This window comes from Crocodylus siamensis, chromosome 5 (genome assembly GCF_052110815.1).
Source record: "Crocodylus siamensis isolate JL-2025a chromosome 5, ASM5211081v1, whole genome shotgun sequence".
NCBI lineage: Eukaryota > Metazoa > Chordata > Crocodylia > Crocodylidae > Crocodylus > Crocodylus siamensis.
In genome coordinates, this window is record NC_143399.1 from 134534775 (window position 1) to 134560885 (window position 26111).

A 26111-nucleotide genomic window follows, 5' to 3' on the forward strand; every position below is an offset into this window, starting at 1 on the left:
AAAAGCAAGGCATGCGTTATATCTGAAGGCACGTTGTATGCCAGAAAACCCAGCAATATAGAAATGAGGAGTTTGACTTCAACTGGGATTTCATTCCCCTTGAGTTCGTACTTCCTTTTTCTCCAGAGATATCAAGTCGTTATCATCTGCCTCATCCAACCCACGAGCAGCAAGAATATATCTGCTTTTCACTGATAATTCTCAGTACTAATTTTCTGCAGAGATTGGTGTTGCAGAGGCTAGATTTAAAATCTTTTCACATATTGAGAGGTCAGTATTAAAGAAAAAAAAATGCTTTTGGAAAACGCTGTTTTGTAAAGCTTTGAAAGCTAGGCTCTGATTCTGCAGCCTTCTATGTGCTTAAATTTCCCTACATTAATCAGCTGCATAGAATCCAATAGCACTGCTTGTAGTGCATCCATTTTAGCACTTGTGTGCACTTCGGGAGTAATATTCCAGTCTAAGCTTGTTTTGATCACAGATATTTGCCATAAATTCTCACAAGGATTAACAGACGTAGTTGTTAGTAAGTATAAAAGACCTTAGGATTTTTCTGTTCCTGATTCTTGAAAAATTGTTAGTGGTTGTCTTTAATTAAGGGTTGACCATCTTGTTAACAACCATGCTCTGTACCCAGCATGAAGATCTAGTGAATGAAATGTTTCGTAATGTTTATAAGGCCTCAGCCCAGCATTTCGGTTTCCCTGCAAAAATCCTTGGGTACTGGAGAATACTACCTGGTGTTAAACATAATGCACAAAATAAGCCTGTGACTGACTTTGTGTATAAAACCGTTTGTCTAGAGAAGTAGAGGGGGGCAAACTACCTATCTAGCACTTGAGTTTCTGAAATAATAAATACAAGCACAATTCAAATAAAAGGTACACAACCAACTTGAGATCCAGTTATTTTTAAAGTAATTTCACCCTTGTATACTTTTGCATTTTATAATTTACATTTTCTTATTTAAAAGAGAAAAAAAAGCTCCTGTTTCTGTGTGGAGAAATATACAGGTGCAGTGTAGAAAACTGGCTGTGATAGGAAATGTGTAACTAACTATAAACTTAAATGCATGCATAGGATAAAAAAACTGAGCTTCTTTCAGTGATGCTACGTTTTTCTTGCCTTAATAGGAGTAAAAAAAATAATCAGATTCTGGAGACTTAAATTGGTGTGTTTTGGGTATAATTTCATGCTTTGGTTTCTTGGAGGTTGACTGATTCCTCCCACAACCTGGTTAAAAGCTGAGCAAATACTGATTTTCTTTCAAAACTCTAGTGGATCCAGAACAAAATTATCATGAACTGATGGTACTGTTACTATAACTGATGGTTGGACATGGAATTCTTTACATAAATAATGTAGTATAAATGTGGCTTTCCTCATGCATGAGGGGAAAAAAAGATTTCCTATGTTTTGAATACATTACTGTCTTTTGAATCTTCCGTTTGATTTATTAAACCATTTTGTTCCCCCTCTAGATCACAGATACAAATCTGCCTACTCACCGTCTCGAAAATCCTCCATTCCCCACATTTTTTGCTGATGGAGAAGAGCAGCTACCAGAAGACTTGTATGATGAGGATGTTTTCCAGTTTACTGATGCATCTGTCACATATACTTAGTGCTATTGACATTGTCAGGAGCATGCAGGTGTCATGTTTTTTTTCTGTGAATTTTGCTGTGCTGAGCAATAGTAGGCAGGAATTACAATCTAGCCAAATGACCTGAATATTTCAAGTGCTGATGTTTTTGTCAGGCAGGAAGATCTGCCACCACGTGTCCAAGAACTGTATTAAAACAGAAGGTGGTCTTAAGTAGAAGAATCTGAGGGATGGATTGCAAAGCAGTGGTTGTACTTCTGACCTAACCTTTCACATAGAAAAAATAGCTTTTGCAACATTTTCTTTTGCAAGCTGCCAAGATTTAAATTTAACTCCGTTTTTTGAGATCAAGTGGATAACATGAACTGATTGAAGTTGAAACAATCCAATGGAACTAAATTGTATTTTTCTCCTATGGGAAGTATACTGACTAATTTTGATAAAACATAAAATAAAATGTGTTAACTATCACATGCTTTCATTGGAAAGACAAATTTAAGACTTCACAAAAAATGAATATGAAAAATTGGAACAGGGTATGAGGGGGGAAAAACAATCTGTCTTCTCAAAACGTTTCATCACAGTTAAGAATGATGTTGTGGTTGTGGTGACGTAGTCTTTATTCGTTTCATTTGCATCTCCCATGAAAACATTTTTTAATACTGTGTGTTTAGAGCAACAGTAATATGTAACAGGGTTCACAAAGGTGAAATATCATCCCATTTAAAATTATCTTACCTGTATCTGCACCTATCCATGAAATTCATTGACTGTATTTTGTATTTGTTGTGTGATATTCAAAAGCTTATATTATTTTACACAAATTAGACATGCATAGGAATTATACTAGACTGGGAGAGATGTTACTGGTAGTATTAAAGCACAGCTGACAGGGATGTGAGCTGGTAATACCCGTACTGTTGAAAAGCCTTGGCAAATGTATCTACAACAGCAAATTAGGGACACCAAACAGGTCTCTTCTTACTACACTTCCTTTCCCCATTGGCAAATTAAGTCAGGTTAGTCAGTGTTTTTAGGCTAGTACCTAGGAAGTACGTTATGAACAAGTGATCAGCATTTATTCCAGTGCATCTTAACTGTCCAGGAGAAAGTGGTGATATATAGACACATCCATAGATGCAGCTTGACTGAGGATAGATCCCTCAATAATTTTTATAAAACCGCACAAGTTTTTATAAAATTTAAAATGTTATGTTTATTGCTTTTGCATAGAATGTGAAAAAAGCAATTTTCGTAAAAGAATCATCTTTTTTTTAAACAATAAATTATCAGAGTTTAGCCCAAGCTGTGTTGTACAGAACCACTTCCTTTGTTTTCAGTATTTTATTTTTATTCTTAAGATACGTTGCTAATTAGATCAATTATCACTTTCCACTGTTCTGTTAGGAAGAGGAACTCTATCTCTGTGGGGTTTTTGCCTGAAAAGGGGTGGATTTGTGGGAAACTCACCAAAAGTTGTCGTGTAGATAAGTGTTTTCTAAGAGGCCGTTGGGAAACAACAAACCCTTCCAAAGGTTTTTAATATTTATTTTTCTAACTCTGGGTAATCTTATCAATGTATGCAGTTCTGTTTGAATCCTGACAGGCCACCAGTCTCAGCCTTGCTTGTGGCAATGAGTTCCATAGGCATATTGTGCATTGTTATCATTGATGGTCATCTTGGTTTTGTATTATGAAAAGGCAAGTGGCAACTCTTGGTCTACCTTCTCCATTACATTATGTATGTTATTAGATTGATTGGCATAAAATTCAATATAAAAAAATATTATTTTTTTTAATTCTTCCTAAGCTATAAGATGTATAACACATACTCTGAAATACAGAATTATGGTTATTAACGTATTTTACAGAAGTCCTGTTTAAACATAGAATTGAGCAAATCTTGATTATAGGATTATAGATTATAGGCCAGATCTATATTAAAGATTAGGTCTGAAAAAAACATGAATTAAAAGATCTAAGATGCAGGTGCCTTGAAGTAGTAATCAATTTGAAGATTTCCTTCTGCTCCCTCAACCTCTGCCCAACTTCCATGTATATACAATGGAAAAGATGATCCACTAGAAACTAACTCTAGGTCTATGCAACATAACACTACAGCTGATCATTGAATGCACATTTTAATGATGTTGCATTCCTTCAAATACAGGGGTACAATACCGGTTGTCTGTTGACCTACTCTCATCTTACACTGGTGTGCTGGAATGATAGGAAGATGTTTCTATATATCCATGGTGCCCAAGCTTTTGGCCCTGCAGGCCAGTTGAGCAGCACAAGGCTGGTCTGCCCACTAGGATCAGGCCCTGGGTTATGTCCACTTTTGCCCAACAAGATCAGAGCCTGCACCCCTTTTGCCCACTGGGATTGGGCCTTGGGGCCTCATGCTGATGCTATCTGGCCCCACGTGCCACAGTTAAGCTACACACTTCCCTCGGTCAGTCCCTCATGGTGGAATCAGGCTTCGGAGGCTACACCACCTCTGCCTGGCCCCACATGCCAGGATTGGGCCCTGCGCTGTCTTTACGTAGCCCTTTGTGCTGGGATTAGACTCCAAGGCCCAGTGCTGCCCTGTCCCATCCTGTGTGTTGGGATTGGGCCTCGTGTCACCCTGCATGCCCAATCTACCATACAGGGTCAAAGCTCATGGGGAGTCCCATAGACCAGATGATATAGTACTGGGTTTTGGATCTGGTACTCATGCCCTAGAGAGAATGCTTTATATTGGAATATCACTTTGGGGTTGCTAAAACTGGCTTAATCCATTTGCTTGGTTTCCACTGTTCAGCACTGGACAAGCATATTCTCTTAGCTTAGTTATACCACAATATTTGATGAACTTGCAGGGCAAATGCTTATTCATGAATTGCAAAAATATTAGGTTATAAACTCTTCAGAGAGGTGGAGTCTCTGATTTGTCAAATTGGAGAGTACCTAATACTTGATGATGCTTCCCAAGGTGATTAAAAACTTAGTGGAAAAATTGCCCACATAGTCATGCACTGTATACCAAGGCCCTCGCTATTCCGTGGCTCCAGAATTTGTTACAGAATTCAGCACTTGCTGCAGAATTGTGCTCCAGAATCAAAGGCTTAATCTATGAGTGTTTCCCCAGTTTAGAAAAGATGTGTTTTAAGCTGATTGACTAAACCAGATCAAACACCTTTGTGGATCCACTTAAATCAGTTTTCAAGTTCATTAAACTTTAGGGAAAGCAAGATAAGTGTAAGGCATGAACGCCTTGAGTAAGTCACAGCCTGGTAGCCATGCACAAACTAGCAGGCCATGCATTTTAATGTGTGATTTGTCCAGGGGTAAATTTTCCCCTGCTGGGCAAATTTACATATCATTTTCACATTCATCCAGGGGTTGCAAGTTTTTTATTGACTTTTTACAGGTTACTCTATTCAAATGTCCATGGCCTAAATTCTTACAATTAACAATGAGTTAAATTTTCAAATGGGTTCATCCTAAGTTGTTAAGTTTTTAAGTGCTAAAGAAGTTTAAATCCTCCTTTAAATCTCAGCCAAGTTGCTGTAGCACCCAGGGGTACCTTCAGATTTTTGCAAGGGTGTTGTGGGGTGCCATACAATATAAGTACTTTTAGGTGCATAAACATGATTCATAAAATAAACCCAAAAATTTCAAATGGGAGTTGATAGCATTACAAAATATTATGTCCTGATGTAGTTTTTCTGAGTTCTTTGCAACATAATTGCTCTATTATATTTTTGTAGTAAAAAATAAGTGAAAACTAAGAGCTGGCATTTTCTGAGTGCTGCTTTGAGTCTAAAAAGATTGAGAACTACTGCCCTAAAGGCTGTTCTCCGTGCTTTTGAAAGTGTAAATCTCCTTCAGTTGCAACACAAAAAGAGGTGGTGGCTAGGGCTGTGTAAAGCTTCAGTAGCTGATTCGATCCGAAGGAGATTGCTTGCTCTGCTCATCTCAGGGCGATTACCTTGTGTCAACAGATTTAGAGGAAGGTACATTTGTAATGGTTAAAGCAGTTAAAAACAGAAAGAGCAGTGCTCACCACATCATCAAGCAAGGAGGTGTAATGGTCATGGTGAAGACTCTGTTTTTATTTAAACCTTTGATATCTGTGTATTCTAATTGTTACAGAAAACTGAAATTTGTTCGGTTAGTGGTGCAGGGATGTGTTTGGTTCCTGGGGCCAAAGTCCTCTGTGGGCAAGGTATTGTCATAAGTCAGCTCCCAAGCATGCTGCATAACTAATTACAGTTGTGGCCTATCTCAGAGCCAGTGCATTCCTGCGATTCAGTTATTAGATGACTGCCTGGTCCAGGGCAGAATTGACTGAAGTGACTCAGCGGATCACCCAGCACCGTTCTCAGAAACAGCAACAGCACCAGAACCTGTTCAGTTTCTTTCTTTACTGCTTTAGAGTTTGAAGCCTTTTTCTGATCTATGTCAGCTCTTGCAGATCAGGTCAGGGTGAAAAGTGTTCCTGTTTGTCTCCAGGACTTGCACCCCAAGAGGTTTGAAGACAAAATATTACAATATTGAGTGGCTGCTTGTGCCTGTCTAAGTGTGAAGCAACTAAAAATGCATCAAATTAGAGAATGCCCCTGTTTAGCGGAGAGAGACCATTTACCAGATATGAGAATCAAAGGGCATGTTTCAGGAAATTAATACTGAGATTAATTCCATCTAAAACCAACAAACAAGAAAAGCTATATCCTGCCTTTTGATACAGAGAAATACCGTTCTCTTTCATAGTCTGCTAGCTTTAATATATTTCTGACAGAATATCCTTACTCTTAAAGCGGTCCCTGGCTTGGCACATGAATGACATTGGTTTATTTGGAGCCTCTACCCCTTTCATCTGTTCAGTCAAGGTCTTCTTTATGTAGGTGTTTCACATGTGAGGGCTTTTGGACAGTGGTGCAGGGATGTGGTGGGGCACAAGGGCAATGCAGCAATATCCAGTTTCTGCTATGTTGCCGATGCAATTATCTAGTTGCCAGCAAAAGCTGGATTTTTTTTTGGTTTTTGGGTTTTGTTTTTTTATATCCCTGCTAAATGGTATCCAGGGCAGTTGTCTGGTGGCCTAGTTACACTTTGGGCTTGGGGATTGCTGTAGTTGAAGTGTGAGCTTTTCTAGCAAAATGCTGAAATCCTGTAACTAACTGTTAGTCATGCATTCTCTGTAGGTCAGACTCAAAGTGGGATGGAAACACCTGCTGAATAGTGCATTGTATCTTACAGATATATCTGAAGTACAGTCCCTACCACAGAAGGATGAACAATTTAAATGTTATCTTTTCTCCCAAGGCATTTTGGATCTGATACTGCCTTGTTTCCCTTGAAGTGCTGTTAAAGACTATGTAGAAAGATGGAGTACAAACTAGAGTGTTTATGTAGGTAGTTACTGTGACCTAGATTGGAGTTTCAGCATGTATTTGGCTGCTTCTTCCATCTGGCTTCAAGAAATTCACAGTATTTCATGGCCTCTGTTTTCTACTATTGACACTGGATTTGGACCCAGCACCTATACCTTTGTTCTGGGTGGGCACAACCCTCAGACTGACCACAACACCTGCCAATTTATAATAGGTGGATTTACGGATACTGAGTAAGAACAAAAACAAACAATCAAGCAATTCTATATCTGCCAATCCTAGAGCTGTCATCAGAGTCCAGGTAAATCTAGTCAGGATACAGGCTTCACTCTGAAGCTCTGTCTCCTAGATGTCAGCAGTCTGGAGGTGGGATGCTGAGGCCTAGAGCCCCCCTCCAGTGGGTGCATGAGACAGGCTGCTGGTATGCCCTCTGTTCATGGTGGCCTCGGGGACCCTTCCCTGGGGATGGGGATAGTAACCCCTTTCGAGGAGGAGGACGACGGCAAGGAGGGATGGGACAAAGGGAGGGATGAGAAGGAACGGGGATGAGAGGGACCCTTTATTAATCTCAAGTCTCTGCTTTTGTATTTTCCTTCCCCCTTCATGACTCCTGATGACTCTTCATCTGTGGCTAGCTCTGGTTGGCTGTCTCTCTGTGGTCACACATCCACGTAGCCTTCCGGGCCTTCTCCTAATTTGGTCCATTTCCCCAAAACCAGGACTTGCCCCCCCTGCTGCTCTGGGGCCTTGTAGCTGGTGTCACTTATCTCGTGTTATGGGACAGTATGGAATATACTTCTTCAGTTCCCAGGCTGTGTCCTTGCTGTATTAGACAATCTGTCTGCCGTGAAGGCTATGATCCCTTGTTATGGCATGCCCCTCTCAATTCTCAGGCTGTGTCTATCCATTGGCCTTGTTGTGCTGGACAGCCCATCTGCTCTCAGGACCATGAGAAGCTGTGTGCATCTCCCAAGCTCTTTGGAAATCCATTTAACTCCTGCTGCCCATCTTGACCCCTTACAATGCATATATCTATACCTATAAGCCAATTTCCTAAAAACAGGCCTTCAAATACTGTTTTTAAGCCTACACTACCAGAGGCCCCTTTGATTTTTGTCTCATTAATAAAGCGACTTGTACAAGAGAGGCAAGGTCAATCTTACCGAGTGAAATTCTTCACAAGAGTATCAATACCATGTGATTTAAGCCCGTCTGCCAGTCTGTGCTTGGAAAAGGCCAAAGATATTTTTAAATGTTACAGGAGATACATGGGTTGGTTATTTGTTTATTGTACCATGAGGGTTATGAAGGTGGTGGCAGCTTCCCTTGCTTCCTTTGGTTAAATAGAGGGGCCACATCCACATGAGCACACGTGCATTTTGTGGTGCCTCATAGGGTTTTGAGGTGCTGCAAAATGCACCTCGCACACATGATTTGGTTCTCCATGCTACATATTTGCAGCGTGGAGCCAAATTTAGATACTGGGCGATCCCAGTATCACAAAATAGGGTGAGCACATGGCAATGTGTGCTGCCCAGAACCAGAGCCTGGCTGGTCAGAGCTATCCTCCAGCTGCCGGCCAGGCTCCACGTGCCCGGATTACTACTGCTGGAGCCCTGGGAGACCCCCAGGACCTCAGGAAAGGCTGCTGGGGTCAGCCCAGGTGTTGGCCCCAGCCTCCCCTACCCCATCCGGGGCAACTTGCCACACACCATAGCACACGAGCAGGGGTGTTCCCTGGGGACAACTAGCAGTGGCACATCTTTGTAAATGTATTTGTGTCACTGCTAGTTGTCTCCGGAAACTGTCCATGCACATGTTTCTGGATGCACTGAGGGATTATGCTTTTCCCTGGTGCTTGGACCAGCTTTGCAGTGTTGCCAAGCTTAAAATATTGTGAGACACAGCATCCAAAAAAAAGTCCTGAGTGGTTTTTAGAATTGTGACTTGAAGTATATCTGTTTTGTCTTGTCCCAGACCCAGCTCTCCCTCTCTCTATGTCTCCTTCTCCCTCCCTGTGTTCAGGGTCAATATTCAATTAAATGAACAGTGCATATGTATAAGTCTGGGGACCTGATACTTTGTTCTCTTTGCTTATCAGAAATACTTCCTGTTTCCTTCCTCTGGCATGCACACAGCCAAGCTACTGAACCCTCCTCAGCTCCTTTCCTTACTTCCCTTCGGGACGGTATTCCCAGATCCCCTTCTGACGTTACCCTAGGAATCTTCCAGCAGTTTCCAAGTGTGACACTTGCAAGAGCTTGCAGGAATATGAGACATAGTGACCCTAACAGTCAACGTTACTTCCAGGTTTCACCCCATTCCTTCACACACGTGTAACGACTCATGTGAGTCACCCCACTGGAGCCAGTAAGAGTTTGCTGATCCTCAGGCTTCAATTATAAATTTGGGGGAAGGGGCTGTTCTTTCCTGTGCAACATCTAACGTAAAGAAGCTCTGATCCTGGTTAAATATAAAGCATTCAGTTAACAATAACGTGGGTCTGCTGTCCTTACCAGTTTTTTTTTCTCCATTTGAAAAAGTATGAGGATTAGGGCCATGCAGCTTTTTAAAGCATTAATTACATCACATTTGTTGGAAATGCTGCTGCTTTCTGAAACCAAAAGTGGGCTTGAAAAAGAATGGTCCATCATAATGTTAATAGACCAGCAAATGATTCAAATATAGCAAACATACATTACATCTTGAAGGCAAAATGACAGCAGAAGAATGTCAAATATCCATCTAGTAATTGTTAGCGCAAGGCAGTAAATAAACAACAAGGGTTTATTTCCATGAAACGATAACTTTAAATAGCACTGCAGCAATTCTCTCCTACTATATGAAAATAAACATTTAATCAATTTCTTTTCATATTTTCATTTGACCTCGGACAGTGCAGTGTGTATTATTGGCACTTAACAAATAATAGTGTAGTAAACTGAAAGGTTGCTAAGTAGTTTATATCTACAATTTCACCTCCCAGCATGCTGATTTTATACTCTGGTTGGGAATGGTCTCTGATTTTTTTTTAAGAATGTTCATTTACTTATTGCCATATTTAAGTACTAGTGCTTAATGCCTGTTGGGGCTAATATAAAACTACATATCATATCTAAAGTGGGTTAAATGCTTTTGCACCTCTTTAATGGTGTTGGTGTTTGCACACGGTGGCGGTGTATTGTGCATTAATTCCAGCCGCTGTAGCACATCAGCTGTGTAATGTGCCTTAAATGACTTGGCACACAGCAAACTACGGCACCTCCAAGGAGTTTTAGTTTGCTGCCCTACAGCCGCGGAGCGAAGCACCAGGCTGTGTGAGGCTTGGGCTGCGCAGACAGCCCTGCAGACAGGCTGGTAGCAGCCTGGGAAAGCAGGCTCCACTGAAGAGAAAAAGAAAAAAAAGCAATGAGCTCGATCTTTATTCCCTGGAGCCTGCCTGCCTGCCTGAGCTGCGCAGAGACCCGGTCCCTTCCTCCGCGGCTGCAGTGCCCCCCAGGGCCACCCGAGCTGGGTGCCTGCAGGCGGGTGCTGCCTGGTGGGGGGGCCACTGCTGCCGCTGCAGAGGGAACCACCAGCCAGGCCCCTCCAGCCCAGGGACCGCTCTGCCCACCGGCAGCTCGCCTCCCCTCCCTGCCACTGGAGAGGCAGGTAAGACATGGGTGTACACGACACAGGGGTTTATGTCGCCCTAAATTGAAGCAGTCTTTTTAAAAACTCACCACTTCAATTTAGGGTCCCCATTTTGTCTACACACACCCTAATAGCATAAGTGTGACATGGGTTGAGGTGGAAAATGTTTATAACTAATCTACATATGAGAGGCAAGTGACAAAGTGGGAAGATTTTGGCCACATGAAAGCTGTTTACAATGAAAAGGATGCTACTCAGCTCTTCCAAAGGTCTCAGGCCCGGAGGTAGTTGAGGGACTCTGTTGACTTGAATTATGTTGTAAACAACAGGGCGGTTTGATCCGTAAGCTGTAGCAGCTTCATGTAATGCAAAGCAGCGGTCAATCCTAGAGCGCTGACCAGTTGAACTAGGTTTATGTTGCTCTATGTCACCAAGGTGACACAAAGCAGCTGCGTGGATCAATGAACATCTGACCCTGTGTTCCTATATTTACCAGAGTATTTTGTGTGGAAACCAACTTCACTCCTTTTTAGAATGTAGTCTTCCCAGAGCTGCAGATGTTATTGTTTACAGGTAACTATTTCCATCCTGATAACTGGGATTGGAGAATATAACTACTGCAGTGGTATATTCAGTTTTAAATAAGGTGGCTGGTAAGACTACAGGGGTCTGTCACCTCTCCCTCTATAGTGGAAAATGCTTCTGATTTATGGTAGCCAAAGTGCTCTTTGAAATGAAATTGGAAAATGGACCTGTTTCATGAATCAATCACATCCACTCACTCTTTCGAGTGTTAATGCCTAGGCCCTATGCTCATCAGTTCATGGATGCTATTTGCCAATTGTATTTGATTAGTATCTCTCACCTGCGGTAGATGGGTCTGTGTAGCTGTTGTGCCTTAAATCCCCTGTTTTATGTTTCTTTATTCTTTATTTGTATGTCGCATTACATGGTGCTTTATAGCTGCCAAAATGCATTTAAAATGCGGTCCTTGATCTGTGATGCTTAGTGTTTTTGTAGAAACAGTATCTAACGTAACAATTAAATTGAGAATCGATTACAGGCATCCTTCAGGATATAAATGAAATACACCAATATGGTAATGATAATACTCTGTAGAGCCCTGCTGTGTCTCAGAGGCCTATGAGGAAGGCAGAAGAAAAAAAAAAAGCCCAAGGAGTTTGTTCAGTGGGCTGTGTTATAAAATCTATCATCTTAGATGCAAAGTGAGGAAGTGAAGAGGCATGTTAAACCCTGCTGCTGTGGTAGGTAAGCTACCGAATTACTACAGCCTGCCAAACCTCATCATGAAGCATCCTCTGATGTCTCCCAAAAAAGAAACCTTTGTTCTTAAGTGTAATGTATGAAAATAGTCATGTCAATAACAGGAGACAGCTTTTCTCACTTATCTGTGCATGCCGTAAATCAAATCTAAAGGCTGTGCTGATAGTAGATACTTACATGTATTCATTTCTCTTGTGTTTCAAGTTCTCAGTCTTATTAGGCCTGTGTCTCTCTCATGAGACAACAGACCTGCACCAAGTGAGGCATCAGCTGGTGAAACACCTGCCAGAGTGACTCCAGAGCCTTATATAAGAGCAACAAACCTCTTTAAAACAGGTGACCAAACCTGTACTGCCGGTACTGGGGTTGTTCAGGGCTTGTTCTGTTCTTTGGTGTGCCACAGATCCTTCTGCAAGTCACTTTGTGTCTCTATGCCTGTTTGCTTCAATGAAATGGAAGGTAATAGCACTTACCTACCCCACAGATATATTGGATAGATACATATATTTTAGGCTGTGAAATGTTCAGATACTTGAGTGCTGGATTTAAACTGTAGATAATAGACAGACAGACAACTATATTTATCTAACTGTAGCTAGATAGGGCCAAATCCCAAACTATGGCAATAAAAAAGACTCCTAATAGCTATTTCTGTGTATTTCAGATTAGGAAAAACTGGAAGTACAAACTGTTAAAGCAACAGCTGATTCTCAGTATTGTTGGGTAGGCAATTAACTCATATTAGGTTGAACAGGTCTAAGATGAGGCAAGACAAAATAGACTGAGAGTGATGGTGCATTAATGTCAACCTCTGATATGAGGTATGAGCCAGAGATCTAATATTGTTGGCCCAGAACTATCATAGAATATGGTGCTTTAGAGTCAACGGTAAAGTTTAAAAGTATCAGATTCAAATATCAACAAATACAGCGCTGGTGACCGTGCAACTACATCACGGTAAAATTAGTATGGTGGCAGGGCTAGGAGTATGTTTAGGATGGGTTTGATAATGCAAGAACTAATAATTTACCAGCCTGATGTATGTTTTTAAACCACTTTCCTCTACTGACCAGTGTGTCACCTGCTTTGTGTGTTTCATACTTTAAACCTGAGCGATTTCTGTTTGAACATATGGGCCTCGTGATATATTTCTGATTGGATGGGAATCAGGTTTCCTGATCTTGGACTGGTCCTAGACTCTTAATTAATAGCACCCTTAGGAAGCATTCAATACATAAAGTGAACACAATTTCTAATGTTTTAATGGTTTTTTTGTGTTCTAATGTGAACACAGAAAGCATCTTAAATATTTGCCTGACTGAAATACTTTGGAAATCTGGCCTTAATATATTGAAATCTTTATTGCTATATATAAAAATGTCACTGCATAATGTCCTGTGGCAAAAATGTTGCGTATAAAGTCTAACTTTGGATAGGTCTAGGCAGGGGCAGGACAAGTAGTGAGGGTAACAGATTTTCTGTTAAACAAATTTCATATCACTCTCTGCTGTGTATAAAATGCTTCCCATTTCATGGACTAACAATGTTTTGAGCAGTCAGATGCAGTTTTCATCTTTCTAGTAGGATGTGAGAAGAGCGAGAGAAAAAATTCTGTGATTTTTTTTTTTAGGTCTTTAAATTTTTGTGTGAATGTGCAGGTGCTCAGAGTAATAACCTTGATGAGGCTTTCTTTGCAACATGCTGCTCTATTGAAGAGCAATGTGATTCATCTATTATAGGTAAGATAGAGTTACCGTATAGAACATTTTTTATACATTTCCAGAACACCCAGCACACAAGACAGTAACCTTGCTGGAGAGCAGGCAAGGTTACTCAGGTGGCAGCTGCTAAAGCGGTATTCCACAGATTCTTCTGCAGTGCTAAATCTGTAAATAGATCTACACAGTCTGCAAAATAAGTGCCGACTTGAGCCTCCATGCAACTTTTGCTACTGCTCTGCACAAGAAAACAGTCATAATTTAGTTTAGGCGATTCAGTCTATTAGTAAAGTGGGACACTTCTGTTAAGAATTATGAAAAAATTGCAAGGAAGATTTTGAAAGGACACATGTGGATTAACATGGCTGTGCTGTGCCTTTTATGGGGTATTGCAACTTTCCATTTCCTCTCAGGATCATTAACTCGTGAAAAGCTTACCCCCTGTGCAGCCAGAAGTTCAAGTCACCACTGCCAAGCTACCAGAGCACATGCACGTGCTGTGATGTCTTGTGGCTCCACTAAGTAGCTGTGTCACCAGAGCATGAAGTGCACCCTAGGGTTGCATCAGGTCCTAATGCTTCTGCAGAAGCTTTTCTCTTCTTGTCAGAGGTAGAGTAATTCTGTTGGCAAAAAGGATGATTCTGCTACGACACAGGAGTCTAAAGTATGGACATGTTCAGCATTTTACTGGTAAAAGTTTGTAGTGCAAATTAGGCCTTAGGAAGACTGTTTAGGGTCACTTCTAATATTTGGAGAAACAAAACAAAGGATTATTCCTCCCTTCTCCCCCATTTCCTTTCTAAGTGTCTCCCCAAGATAATACATCTCATCTTTGCCTATGTGGTACTTTAAGAAAGAATAATTCATTTAATTAAATTACTGTTTGATTTTTGAAACATTATATTGTATCACATACAACATGCCCCCAAATATGATACACATCTTGTTTTTGGGAAGGCAGAATAAAGAAAACAAGATTTTTTTCCAGAGTTATGGTCTCATAGAACAGGGCTAGAGGCTCATCGTCAGCTGCCTCACCCTGCCTTTCCTGCTTAATTAAAACCTGAAACCTCCAGCTGCTTCTGAAGACTGGTCTCTGTGGGTGGATCTGTGATTATAAAAAGTGTGAAAGAGGCTTTGAAATAGTTGGAGAGACCAGGAACAGCTAGCAGACAGCAAAATTGCCTTAAGAAAGTTTAGGAAAGAGAATTTTTAACATTGGTAAAGACAAATGAGCCATTAAGTCAATTGATTCCTTCAGCTACCTGAATAGTAGTGCCACTACTGCTCCACTGTGGAGCAGGAATCAAAATCGGGTGTTTCCATTCCAGGAACAAAAATCAGTTTCCCTGCTTAAGACAAGCACTTCAACGTTGAGGGGTTTGCTTTTGGGGAAAAGGTGCCTGTGGCATGCGAGTTATTCCTCCTCTTAATTCTTTACCCTTTGAGAAAGGACATGCAGAAATACACATGCTGTGTCTCAGCCAGTCTTGGATTCATAAAAATCATGGTTCAGAGACCAAAGGCTGCAAGCCTGGAGCAGTGATTGCACTACACATAAAATTTAAAGGTTTTTGTTATGTCAGACTCTTCTACACATCTGTGGTATTGTATCTGAAGCCTAGGCACTGGCTTTAATCGTATAAGTATTTGCAGATATTGAAGAAAGGATGTTGCCTCAGCCCTGCACCAAAAATGAAAAGAGTTTCAGGGATCCTGCATTTCTTCATGCTACTGAAATATAAATCTGTCTTTGGCTATGCACTGAACTTTTGTTTAGTACATTGGCTAATATCTAGTGACGAAAGTGTTTGACAATTCTGCCGTCCTTATAATTGTGATGAAGTTTTGCATTTCTGTACAGTAATAATGTGGCTGATGAGGAATCAATTTACCAGCCTGTCATTTAGTAACTGAGTGACAAGAATGTTTTGAATTTTCCCCACTCCATGTATGAGTGTACATGTGTGCCTTCCCTCTACTGCTGGAGGCTTGCTCTGTGCTTGCTCTTGATTGGAGACTCAATGACAAGCATCTCCTGTTTACAGTTCAGTGAAACTGCTCCAGTTGGCAAAGCTGTCTGTTTTCCTCACTCTTAAAAAAAAAAATCAAATCCTGGAACTTGAGCTTAGACAAGTAAGCGAAAGGCAGGGGCCTCTTGCCCTATTACTCATCCTCAACAGTCAAATCTATCATACTTACTGATGTCCAAGAAACATGCTCCTGTCTGAAAAATAGTCTCAAATCAGGGATATATAACTGGGGGGTTGTCATCAATTCCCATTGAAGCTACTCCTTTAACTAGTAGGTCCCACATCATCATTTACGGAGATTTATTGTACCTTCTTAAAAATAATTGCTTGTTTACAAGCATAATGAAGTTTTAATAAAAACATAGTTATTAAACATCAGTGTTAAAATAATTGGGGTTTTAAAACTATGCAGTATCTAATTTATTAATCCAAGTTAAGAAAGCGCAATATTTATATTGCAATTAATTTACTGTGCACAAGCTCTAATTTTGCCAACACTGACACTTATGCTTAACATTAAAGCCTGAAAATTGTTCAGTGGATTTAATTGTGTAAGCAGTTGCAGGATCTAGGCCAAATATAGCGTGTGTTCCCTAAAGTCCTTAAAATCTATGTGAGACAAGATACAGGACAGCAGTTCATGGGAATGAAGGTGTGGGATTACAGAGAGAGGGAGGGGGAGGTACTGCTTGAAGAGGTGAGTCTTAAAGAACAGAGCAAGGTCCTGACCGGGGGGGGGGGGGCAGAATAGTCAAGGCTCACAGGATAGTGCAGTCGAAAGCAGGATGGCAACAATGTGAGAGGTGAGTGAGGTGCGATGACTGAGCTCAGTGTACATAGCAGGACAAAAAGGTGGCTAAGAGAGAAGAAGTTTAGTTGTGCGAGGTGCTACAGAGTTAAGCAAGTAATGATGAACAGATCAAATGGGTTGCAGTCAGAGATAACCAGTACAGGGGTTTGAGGAAGGAGGAGTGACAGAACTAGTAAGAAATGGGTTGAGAGATTGTGAGGTCAGACAGGAGCTGAGCACAAGAGGCAGGAGAAGAGCCATAGCAGAAGAGACAGAAAGGGAAGGTCCTGTTTGGGGGATATTAAAGAAAACAAAGTGAGAGAATCTAGATTGTGAATACACATTGGAAATTATAAACACAGGTTAGTGGCCTGATGAGATGGAGGTTGAGAAAAGATAAAAAGATATTCCATGTTAAATAGTACTCAGGAAGTAGTTTCAATGTTATAGTGAATGGCTGAACCATACATGTGAGAGACACCAGAGATGCCAAAGCCTACCAGACCGACTGAAGCTGAAACCAAGAATTCCCAATGGCTGACTGTGTCTTTGTCACTTAACATTTGTGTTTTTTCTCAGACTAATGCCATCAGCAGCAGTCTCTTCATACAAGGATGGCAGTATTCCAGTAAACAGGGAAGTCATCAGTGAATCCATAGATGACTAAGGAGGCTGATTTGAGATCTGCATGTTTGACAGCAGACATGGCAAATTGTTCTAAGAGGAAGGAGTACATCCTGGTGATGTTGGGTCCCAGCTCTTTCCTTTTGTCTCTCTCATCTATCTGCCTCTATAGGGATGTGAGTTTGTTCAAAATGATCAATACCTTGTACATCACAGCACCACTGGGGATGATTCAATGGTTGTCTCTCCCAGGTATTGATGTTAATATTGTATGTTTTCAGATATGCCTTCAGAGTGTCCAAGTGTTCTTTTGTCCACCTTTAGAGCAGTGAGTTGGGAGTATAGACCTATTTTGGGAGCCAGTTGTCAGGTATCCTTGTGGTATGTAATGTCCAATGGAGCTGATGTCATATAAACATGGCTTCAGTGCTGGTGGTTTTTGCATGGGCCAGAATGCTGGTATTTGTTCTTATGTCCTTCCAATTGATACAGAAGATTTTTCTGAAGACATTACAATGATAATGTTCAAAAGCTTTCAGGTGTTTCCAATATGTCATCCAAGTTCCACACCCATACAACAGAGCAGGGATGACATTAGCCTGGTAGACAAAAAGTTTTGTTTGGACCCTGATGTCATGATCATTGAAAACACAATCCCAGAGGCATCTAAAGGCAGTGCAGGCATGTTTTATCTAGTCTGCTATTTTACTCTGTCCTTTTTCTCCTTTTTCTGTCATTTAATATCTGCATTCTTCCCAACCTTAAAATGGGGCTAATATAGATGAATGGTTTTTTACCTTAAAAGGGCTGTTAAGAGGATAAAGTAAGTAGTTCATACATATACAGCACTGTGAATACATGTTGCAAGGGCCAAAACTTGCTTGCAGCAACTTTGCTTAGGCCAGTATCCCACTTGTTCATCGGGGATCACTGACTTAATAAAAGAGCTGATTCTCCTGAGGATGATACGTTCCAAGAGTTTGTAGGTTGTGCAAAGGAGTGTTATTGGCCTATAGCTTCCCAAGTCATCAGTCAGCTTACCCAGTTTGAGTATTGCAATGACCATTTCAGCATTGAAATTCAGCATAGCATTTCAGCATTGTTTATCACCTCCCACTATGCTTTTGTTATGCACCCGGATTCCATAATAGGCTCTGTCCTTGGACCCATATTGTTCAACATCTTCATTAATGATGTGGACATTGGAGTCAGGAGTGGACTGGCCAAGTTCGCCGATGACACCAAACTTTGGGGCAAAGCATCCATGCCAGAAGATAGGCAGGTGATCCAGGCTGACCTGGACAGGCTCAGCAAATGGGCGGATGAGAACCTGATGGTGTTTAACACCGAAAAATGCAAGGTTCTCCACCTTGGGAAGAAACACCTGCAGCATCCTTATAGGCTTGGCAGTGCTATGGCTTGGCTAGCACTATGGAAGAAAGAGATTTGGGGGTCATCATTGACCACAAGATGAACATAAGCCTGCAATGCAATGCTGCAGCTAGTAAAGTGACCAAAACACTGGCTTGCATCCATAGCAAATCCCGGGACATCATTCTCCCCTTGTACCCGGCCTTGGTGAGGCCACAACTGGAGTATTGCGTCCAGTTTTGGGCTCCACAATTCAAAAAGGATGTGGAGAAGCTTGAGAGAGTCCAGAGAAGAGCCATGTACATGATCAGAGGTCAGGAAAACAGATCTTATGACAACAGGCTGAGAGCCATGGGACTCTTTCGCCTGGAAAAGCACAGGCTGAGGTGTGATCTGATGGCCACTTATAAGTTTATCGGGGTGACCACCAGGATCTGGGGGAACATTTGTTCATCAGAGCGCCCCAAGGGATGACAAGGTCGAATGGTCATAAACTACTGCAAGACCATTTCAGGCTGGACATAAGGAAGAATTTCTTTACTGTCTGAGTCCCCAAGGTCTGGAACAGCCTGCCAAGCACCTACATTGAACACCTTCAAGAGCAAATTCGATGCTTATCTTGCTGACATCCTATGACCCCAGCTGATTTCCTGCCCTTTGGGCAGGGGGCTGGACTCGATGATCTTCCAAGGTCCCTTCCAGCCCTAATGTCTATGAAATCTATGAAATTTTTGGTACAGTTTCATCGACAATTGGAGTCCCTTGGGGCCTAGATGATGAAGAAATTCTGGGAGGATACCAGCCCCACTGGTTGCCTTTCGTTTCTTCATCGCAACTAAACTCTTAGAATATATTATCCTCAAGAGAATCAGCCCTTTTAATCAAGCCAATAATCCCCAATGAACAAGTGGGATTCCGGCCTGAGCGAAGTTACTGCAACCAAATTTTGGCCCTTGCAATGCACAGTGAGGCTGGTTTTCAGAAAAAATTCCAAAATTGGTGCAACTTTGTAGTCCTGTCATCACCCTATGACACAGTCTGGATTAAAAGTCTGATGCTGAAATTTGCACAAATTATACTCTGCCACCAAACATTATGTCTGATGTGGACAATTCTGAGAAATAGGTGGCTATGTGCCCACCTGGTTGACAAAGTCAGCTCACCCCAGCCCCTCAGCAATGAATTGCTGCAAGATTCAGTACTCACACCAGGGGTTCCCTGGCAGCTGATCAACAAGCTGGGGGAGGGGAGGGGCAGTATGCGTTGGCCCCAACACCTTGGCTGCCCGGGCTGTTGCACATTACTCCTCCACCCATTTGTCATGAAGTAGCAACTCTATGGGAAGTCCAGCGAATTAAGGAAAACAAACATCTCCCCATACATCAATAATGCCCTTCACTATTGCCTACAATTATGCAAGCCTTTCTGAATCCAGAAATATGAGTCACCCAAAGAACTTTGTCTCTTTTTATTAGACCAACTTAAAACATTGGAAAAACATTTTCTTAGCAAGCTTTCAGGTTTAAAAACCCTTCATCAGGGTGAGGAAGCCTCTGCAGTTTCTGGATCCATGCACTCAACTTTCAACAATGTGACTTCAACTCTCATGAAACTTGAAAAACTGAATAGAGTTCACAGGAAGTCCCAAACAAACATTTTATGATAGATTCAATGCAGAATCATAGAATCATAGAAAATTAGGGTTGGAAGCGACCTCAGGAGGTCATCTAGTCCAACCCCCTGCTCAAAGCAGGACCATTCCCAACTAGATCATCCCAGCTAAAGCTTTGTCTAGCCAGGTCTCAAAAACCTCCAAGCATGGAGATTCCACTACCTCTCTGGACAGGTAAACCTGTTCCAGTGTTTTACTACCCTCCTAGTGAGAACCTTCTTCCTAATATCTAAACTAAACTTCCCTTGCTGCAACTCAAGACAATTGCTTCTTGTTCTGTCATCTGCCACCACTGAGAACAGTCCAGCTCCATCCTCTTTTGAACCTGCTTCAGGTAGTTAAAGGCTGCTATTAAATCCCACCTCAGTCTTCTCTTCTCTAGACTAAATAAGCCCAGTTTCATAGTGTCTAGGGTCGGAAGGGACCTGAGCAGATCATCTAGTCCAACCCCCTGCCATGGCAGGAAAGAGTACTGGGGTCAAATGACCCCGGCAACATGTTCATCTAACCTTCCCTTAAAACCCCCCAGGGTGGGAGCCTGCACCACTTCTCTTGGAAGTTGTTTCCAGATCCTAGCTGCCCTGACCGTGAAGTAGCGCCTCCTGATATCTAGCCTAAACCTACCCTCAGCCAGCTTGTGACCATTATTTCTGGTCACTCCTAGCAGTGCTTGGGGGAATAGTGACTCCCCCAATGCCTGCTGATCCCCCCTGACTAGTTTGTAACAGGCCACTAGATCCCCCTTCAGCCTTCTCTTTTGGAGGCTGAACAGGTTCAGGTCCCATAGCCTCTCCTCATAGGGCCTGCCCTGTTGTCCCCTGATCATACGAGTGGCCCTCCTCTGGACCCTCTCCATGCTGTCCACATCCCTCTTGAAGTGCAGCGCCCAGAACTGGATGCAGTACTCCAACTGCGGCCTGACCAGTGCCGCACAGAGGGGGAGGATCACCTCTTTGGACCTGCTCGAGATGCATCTGTGGATGCATGACAAGGTGCAGTTGGCCTTCCTGACTGCATCCTCACACTGCCAGCCCATGTTCATCTTGGAGTCAATGATCCTTTTCCGCCTCCGTGCTGACAAGAGGGGGGTTCCCCAACCTGTAGGTATGGTGCCGGTTGTTCCTCTCAAGGTGCATCACTTGGCACTTGTCTGTGTTGAAGCCCATCCTATTCTCATCTGCCCACCCTTGTAACCTGTCTAGGTCCAACTGAAGCCTGTTGCTTCCTTCTAGTGTGCCCACAACCCCCCACATCTTAGTGTCATCAGCAAATTTCAACAGGGTGCTTTTTACCCCCTCATCCAAGTCACTGATGAAGATGTTGAACAGTGCGGGCCTGAGGACCGAGCCCTGTGGAACCCCACTGCCCACGTCCTTCCAGGTTGAGAAGGACCCATCCACTACCACCCTCTGGGTGCGGCCCTCCATCCAGTTGGCGACCCATTTGACTGTGTGGGTGTCAGTGCCACAGCCCCCCAGTTTCTTAATGAGAACGGGGTGAGAGACAGTGTCAAAAGCCTTCCAGAAGTCCAGGAAGACTATGTCCACTGCTACCCCTGCATCTAATGATCTGGTGATCTGATCGTAAAAGGCCACCAGGTTGGTCTGACAGGACCTGCTACTGATGAACCCGTGTTGGTTGCCCCTAAGCATGCAGTCCCTTGCTGGCCCCTCATGGATGTGTGCCAGAATAATTTTCTCAAACAGCTTGCCTAGGGTCGAGGCAAGACTAACTGGCCTATAGTTTCTTGGGGCCCCCTTTTTTGAAGATGGGAACCACGTTGGCCCCCTTCCAGTCCTCCAGCACCTCACCAGAGCACCATGAGTGCTCGTAAAGCCATTCCCTCAGTCTTTCCCCATAAGTCATGTGCCCCAACCCCGTCACCATTTTTGTTGCCCTCCACTGGACTCTCTCCAATTTGTCCACATCCTTTCTCTACTGGGGTGCCCAAAACTGAGCACCGTACTCCAGATGTGGCCTCACCAGTGCTGAATAGAGCAGAATAATCACTTCCCTTGATCTACTGGTAACACACCTACCAATGCAGCCCAGTATACCATTAGCCTTCTTGGCAACAAGGGCACACTGCTGGCTTATATTCAGTTTATTGTCTGCTGTAACCCCCAGGTCCTTTTCTGCAGAGATGCTGCCCAGCCAGTCAGCCCCCAGCCTGTCAGTGCATGAGATTGTTCCATCCTAAGTCCATCCTAAGGACTTTGCACTTGTCCTTGTTGACCCTCATGAGATTTCTTTTGGTCCAGTCCACCAATTTTTCTAGGTCACTCTGAATCCTAGCCCTACCCTCCAGCGTATCTATTACTCCCCCACAGCTTGGTAACATCTGCAAACTTGCTGAGGGTGCACTCTATGCCATCTTCCAGATTGTCAGTGAGGTCCCTGGTTTTGATCTCCTGCAACACTCATGGGCAACTCTAAGCCATATCCACCCAAATTATGAGCGATGCAGATACTTGATGCACAAATGGAAAATTAAAAATTCTCTAGTGTTCAATTGTGGTCTCCCAGAACAGACCAGGGAACATATGACGACTCAATGCCCAATCCATACACATGACGGAAGTATCACAGTGATACACTCTGCTGCTCCTGACACAATTGCCTGTCTCAGCCACCTAATATAAATTTATAGTCACTATTCTGTATTTAGATAAGCCATATGAAAAAAGACTATGAATATAAAGAAAGTCCTGAGCATTATCCCTGCCTCTCCCTAAAGCTCAGTAATGACAGTAGTTTAAAATCTTAGATAGTGTCTGCTGGAGTATTTTTAACTGCAAACAGATGAGTTCACTTGGATCTGGTAATATGTGTTTGCTTTTAGCAATCTAGAGCCAGTAGTCTGTCTTTGGAAGAACTGTACATTTTAGTTAGAGAATGAGTGATCGTTATCATTCTGTGTCAGTAACTAAAGACCTCAGATAGAACGACAACCTGAGAAAGATGTTTAGATTAGAAGTCCATATTGTTATCTTAATCTGAAGAAACAAATGAAATATCATATTGAGGGAAAATAGAAATCAAGCAAAACTATTTGGTAGTAATCATAATGTGAATTACCAGAGGATGATTGCTAAATGTTTTTTCAAGCACAAATATTAGTAGGAGTAGTTAAGTGTGTGTAAAGTTGTACTGAATTCTTAAGTTACTAAATATAGTAATGCTAGTGCAGTTACAAAGATGGTCTCCTGGGCCTTGAGATCCACAGCTACCTCCTTGGGTCTCCACAGACTCTTGAGTGTGACCTTGGGTGAGTCAGTAATGCCCACATCTCCAGAAAGACTTGGGTGCCTAAAGTATGCTCAAAGTCAAAGAGTACAGATTTGCAGAGCCTCATGAGAGGTTTGAGGAATTGTAAATATCTATGTTTTCACCAGTAATGTTGCCTCTCTTCAAGCCCATAACTAGCACCTTTGTGACAGGGATGAGCAGTCCAAGCCCAACTGGATCCAGAAACTACGTATTCCTCTGCCTTAATTCCTTAAGGGCCTGGGCTGCTAGGCATACTCAGAGTATGTCTAATACACACCGACAACCATGAGCTCCACACAAAGCACAGAAGCCGCAGCCTCTTCCATTAAAAATGGCAAGGATGATCATCCATCCCTTTTTCACAAGAGCAGTGGCTCAAACACTCACCCTGGATAAGGTTAAATTCTTCTTCAGCTTGAGGTGGTTTAATTCCACATCGCTCACCTCCTAGAAACCACATGATCATAGCTCGTTCTGGGGCGATGCCACACTGAGTCACTATTCCACCTAGGGGCAAGTCATTCCCTTGGTGGTCAGTTATTGCTTGCTGTACCTATTGGAAGCTCATCTTCCCCCAAACACGAGGTCTGCCCCTAAAGCCACTGGGGAGGCTACTGAGCTTTCTGAAAAAATCTCTGGGGGCTTTGCAGACTGCTCTAATTCTAGCACCTTGCCTTAACTCCAGCCCTCGTTCTCTCACTCCCTGTTCCTTCTGAGCACAGATGCTGACTTTGGCCATCACCATGTCAGGAGCAAGCCACCTAAACCCAACTGGATCCAGAAACCAATTGGTGCTCTGCTTGGCTCCTGACTCCGGGTCTTTCCCTTGACTAGTCTCAGGGCTCCTAACTCCAGTCCCTGGGTGAGGCCCTAACCAACAGGGTTGGCTGCTTATGTACTTCTCGCTTCTCGGCCTCTTGAAGGCTCGGATCGAAAACATTTGCTAGCTGGTAGGCACTCATCAACCCTCCTATTGAATTTGTTCCACTTTGTTTAAACTTACGCAAGGATTTCAGATTCACTGGTCAGCGATACTGAGCAAGAGGGACTTGATGCAATAGCACAGTGTCACTTGACAAAGGAGAAACCAAAGGTCTGGTGCTTGCTCCCACATTGTCATCCCCCTGTCCCCTCCGCACCACATTATACATCAGACACTCATGGGATAACATTTATGGAGAAAGGATCAGCACCTTGGTCAGCCACATTCTGGATGCGTGCTCTAGCCACTGAGCTTTATATCATGGGGAAAGAGAGAGGTAGTTATCTGTGTTAGTGTGAAGTTCAGCAGAAAGCAGAACAGTGTGTCACCTAGGAAAACATATACCTTTCTGAATGAGTTCGTCTCTAAGGTACTTCAGTGCATAATGGGGAAAGAAGGGGAGATACTGCTTCCTCTTCCTCAAAGGAAAGAGTGAGCCGTTTACTATCCCTGAAAACAGTAATTTAAGGTATCTTACTTCAAAAGTGTTCCAGACTATGCATCCTGATCTGAAATGGGCACCACCCATGGTCAGACCAAACCAAGCTGACCACTTTTACTTTTGCTGCTGGATTTAGCTAAGTATTCAGTATCCAGTGTCCAGAATCCTCGCCTCTGCTGCAGCTGAGTTAAGTCCATAGCACCAGCACCCTGGGCTTGCAAGAGGTGCAAAAAGAAACAGAGTCAAATAAACTGCCACTTAGCTTTTCACTAGTTTCATGCCTCCAGCTTGCCAGGTTTCTCTCAGGCTTCACTTGCCCTGTAGCCTGTTATCTTTCAGAGGCGCTGGGGGCTTGCAGGGCTCGTGCAAAATAATTATCAAAAGACAAGTCTTGCTTAGCCCCTCCCTGCAGTGGCTAGACCTGAGCTAACCGCAGGCTCCAGGCAGCCTTGCTCCCTGTCAGTGCAGCCCCCCATGATGCCGCTTTCAGCATCTTTTATCTTCCCCACCACACACACCACTGGTTCATGTGACTGGCTCTCCCTCATTCCTCACACCTGAGTTAGCTCCCTTGCTGGGAGGCTCTTTGCATCCCTGGGGACCTTGGGTCCTCAGCCTCTGGTGAGCCCCTCCAGCTCTAGGGTGGGTCTAGGGGAATGCTTTCAGGACATGGGGGTGCTCCACACCCATAGTAACAGGCCAGGCCCTGTTATATTAACCGTCCTGTGCTTCCCCCCTGTTGCAGGCTGGATTTTTATTTATTTTAATTTTAAGCAACATTTTCCTTCCATTTTTGAGGATGAGCTTAGAGCAAAAATAAGTGGCTTTGTCAATATCCATTGCTTTCCCAATTTTCCCCCCCATAACATTTCTGGTACATGTGGTAGGCCAAAGAGATACATAAACTGAGGGGTCCTCTCAAGTCTACAGTGTTTCGTCCTCACTTTCATTCACCTCTGTCTTTAGTTGTGATGACCAGTCATTTAGGGTGCCTATACATGAGCAGGGAGGCTGTGCTGATGTGCTGTAATTCTAGCACATCAGAGCAGACCTGATTAATCAAGTCTGCTGGAGGGTGGCAAGTACGGTGCTGCAGCAGCCGCCTGTGTCTCATGTATCAGCAGACCCGCGCTTCAAAATGGTGGCGGGGCACTTTATCTAAAGTTCATTTGATGAGCTTTAGATAAAGTACCCCACCACTAGTTTGAAGCATGGGGATGCTGATACACAAGATGCTCTGGGCACCCCCTGCCCTACTCCCAGATCACATGTATAAACACGCTTAGTTATATAATGAATTATGCCCG

The 26111-nt window shown here is 42.9% G+C and overlaps 1 protein-coding gene across 1 annotated transcript in view; it reads left to right on the forward strand.

Annotated features, from left to right (window-relative positions):
* MRPL3 (mitochondrial ribosomal protein L3) overlaps positions 1-2909 on the forward strand; it is a 58669-nt gene extending 55760 nt beyond the window's left edge. The window contains exon 10 of the mRNA XM_090046385.1: positions 1482-2909. Within this exon, the coding sequence (XP_089902511.1) occupies positions 1482-1625 (144 nt within the window). The 3' untranslated portion in view covers positions 1626-2909. The remainder of the gene's footprint in view (positions 1-1481) is intronic.
* Positions 2910-26111: the final 23202 nt, after the last annotated feature.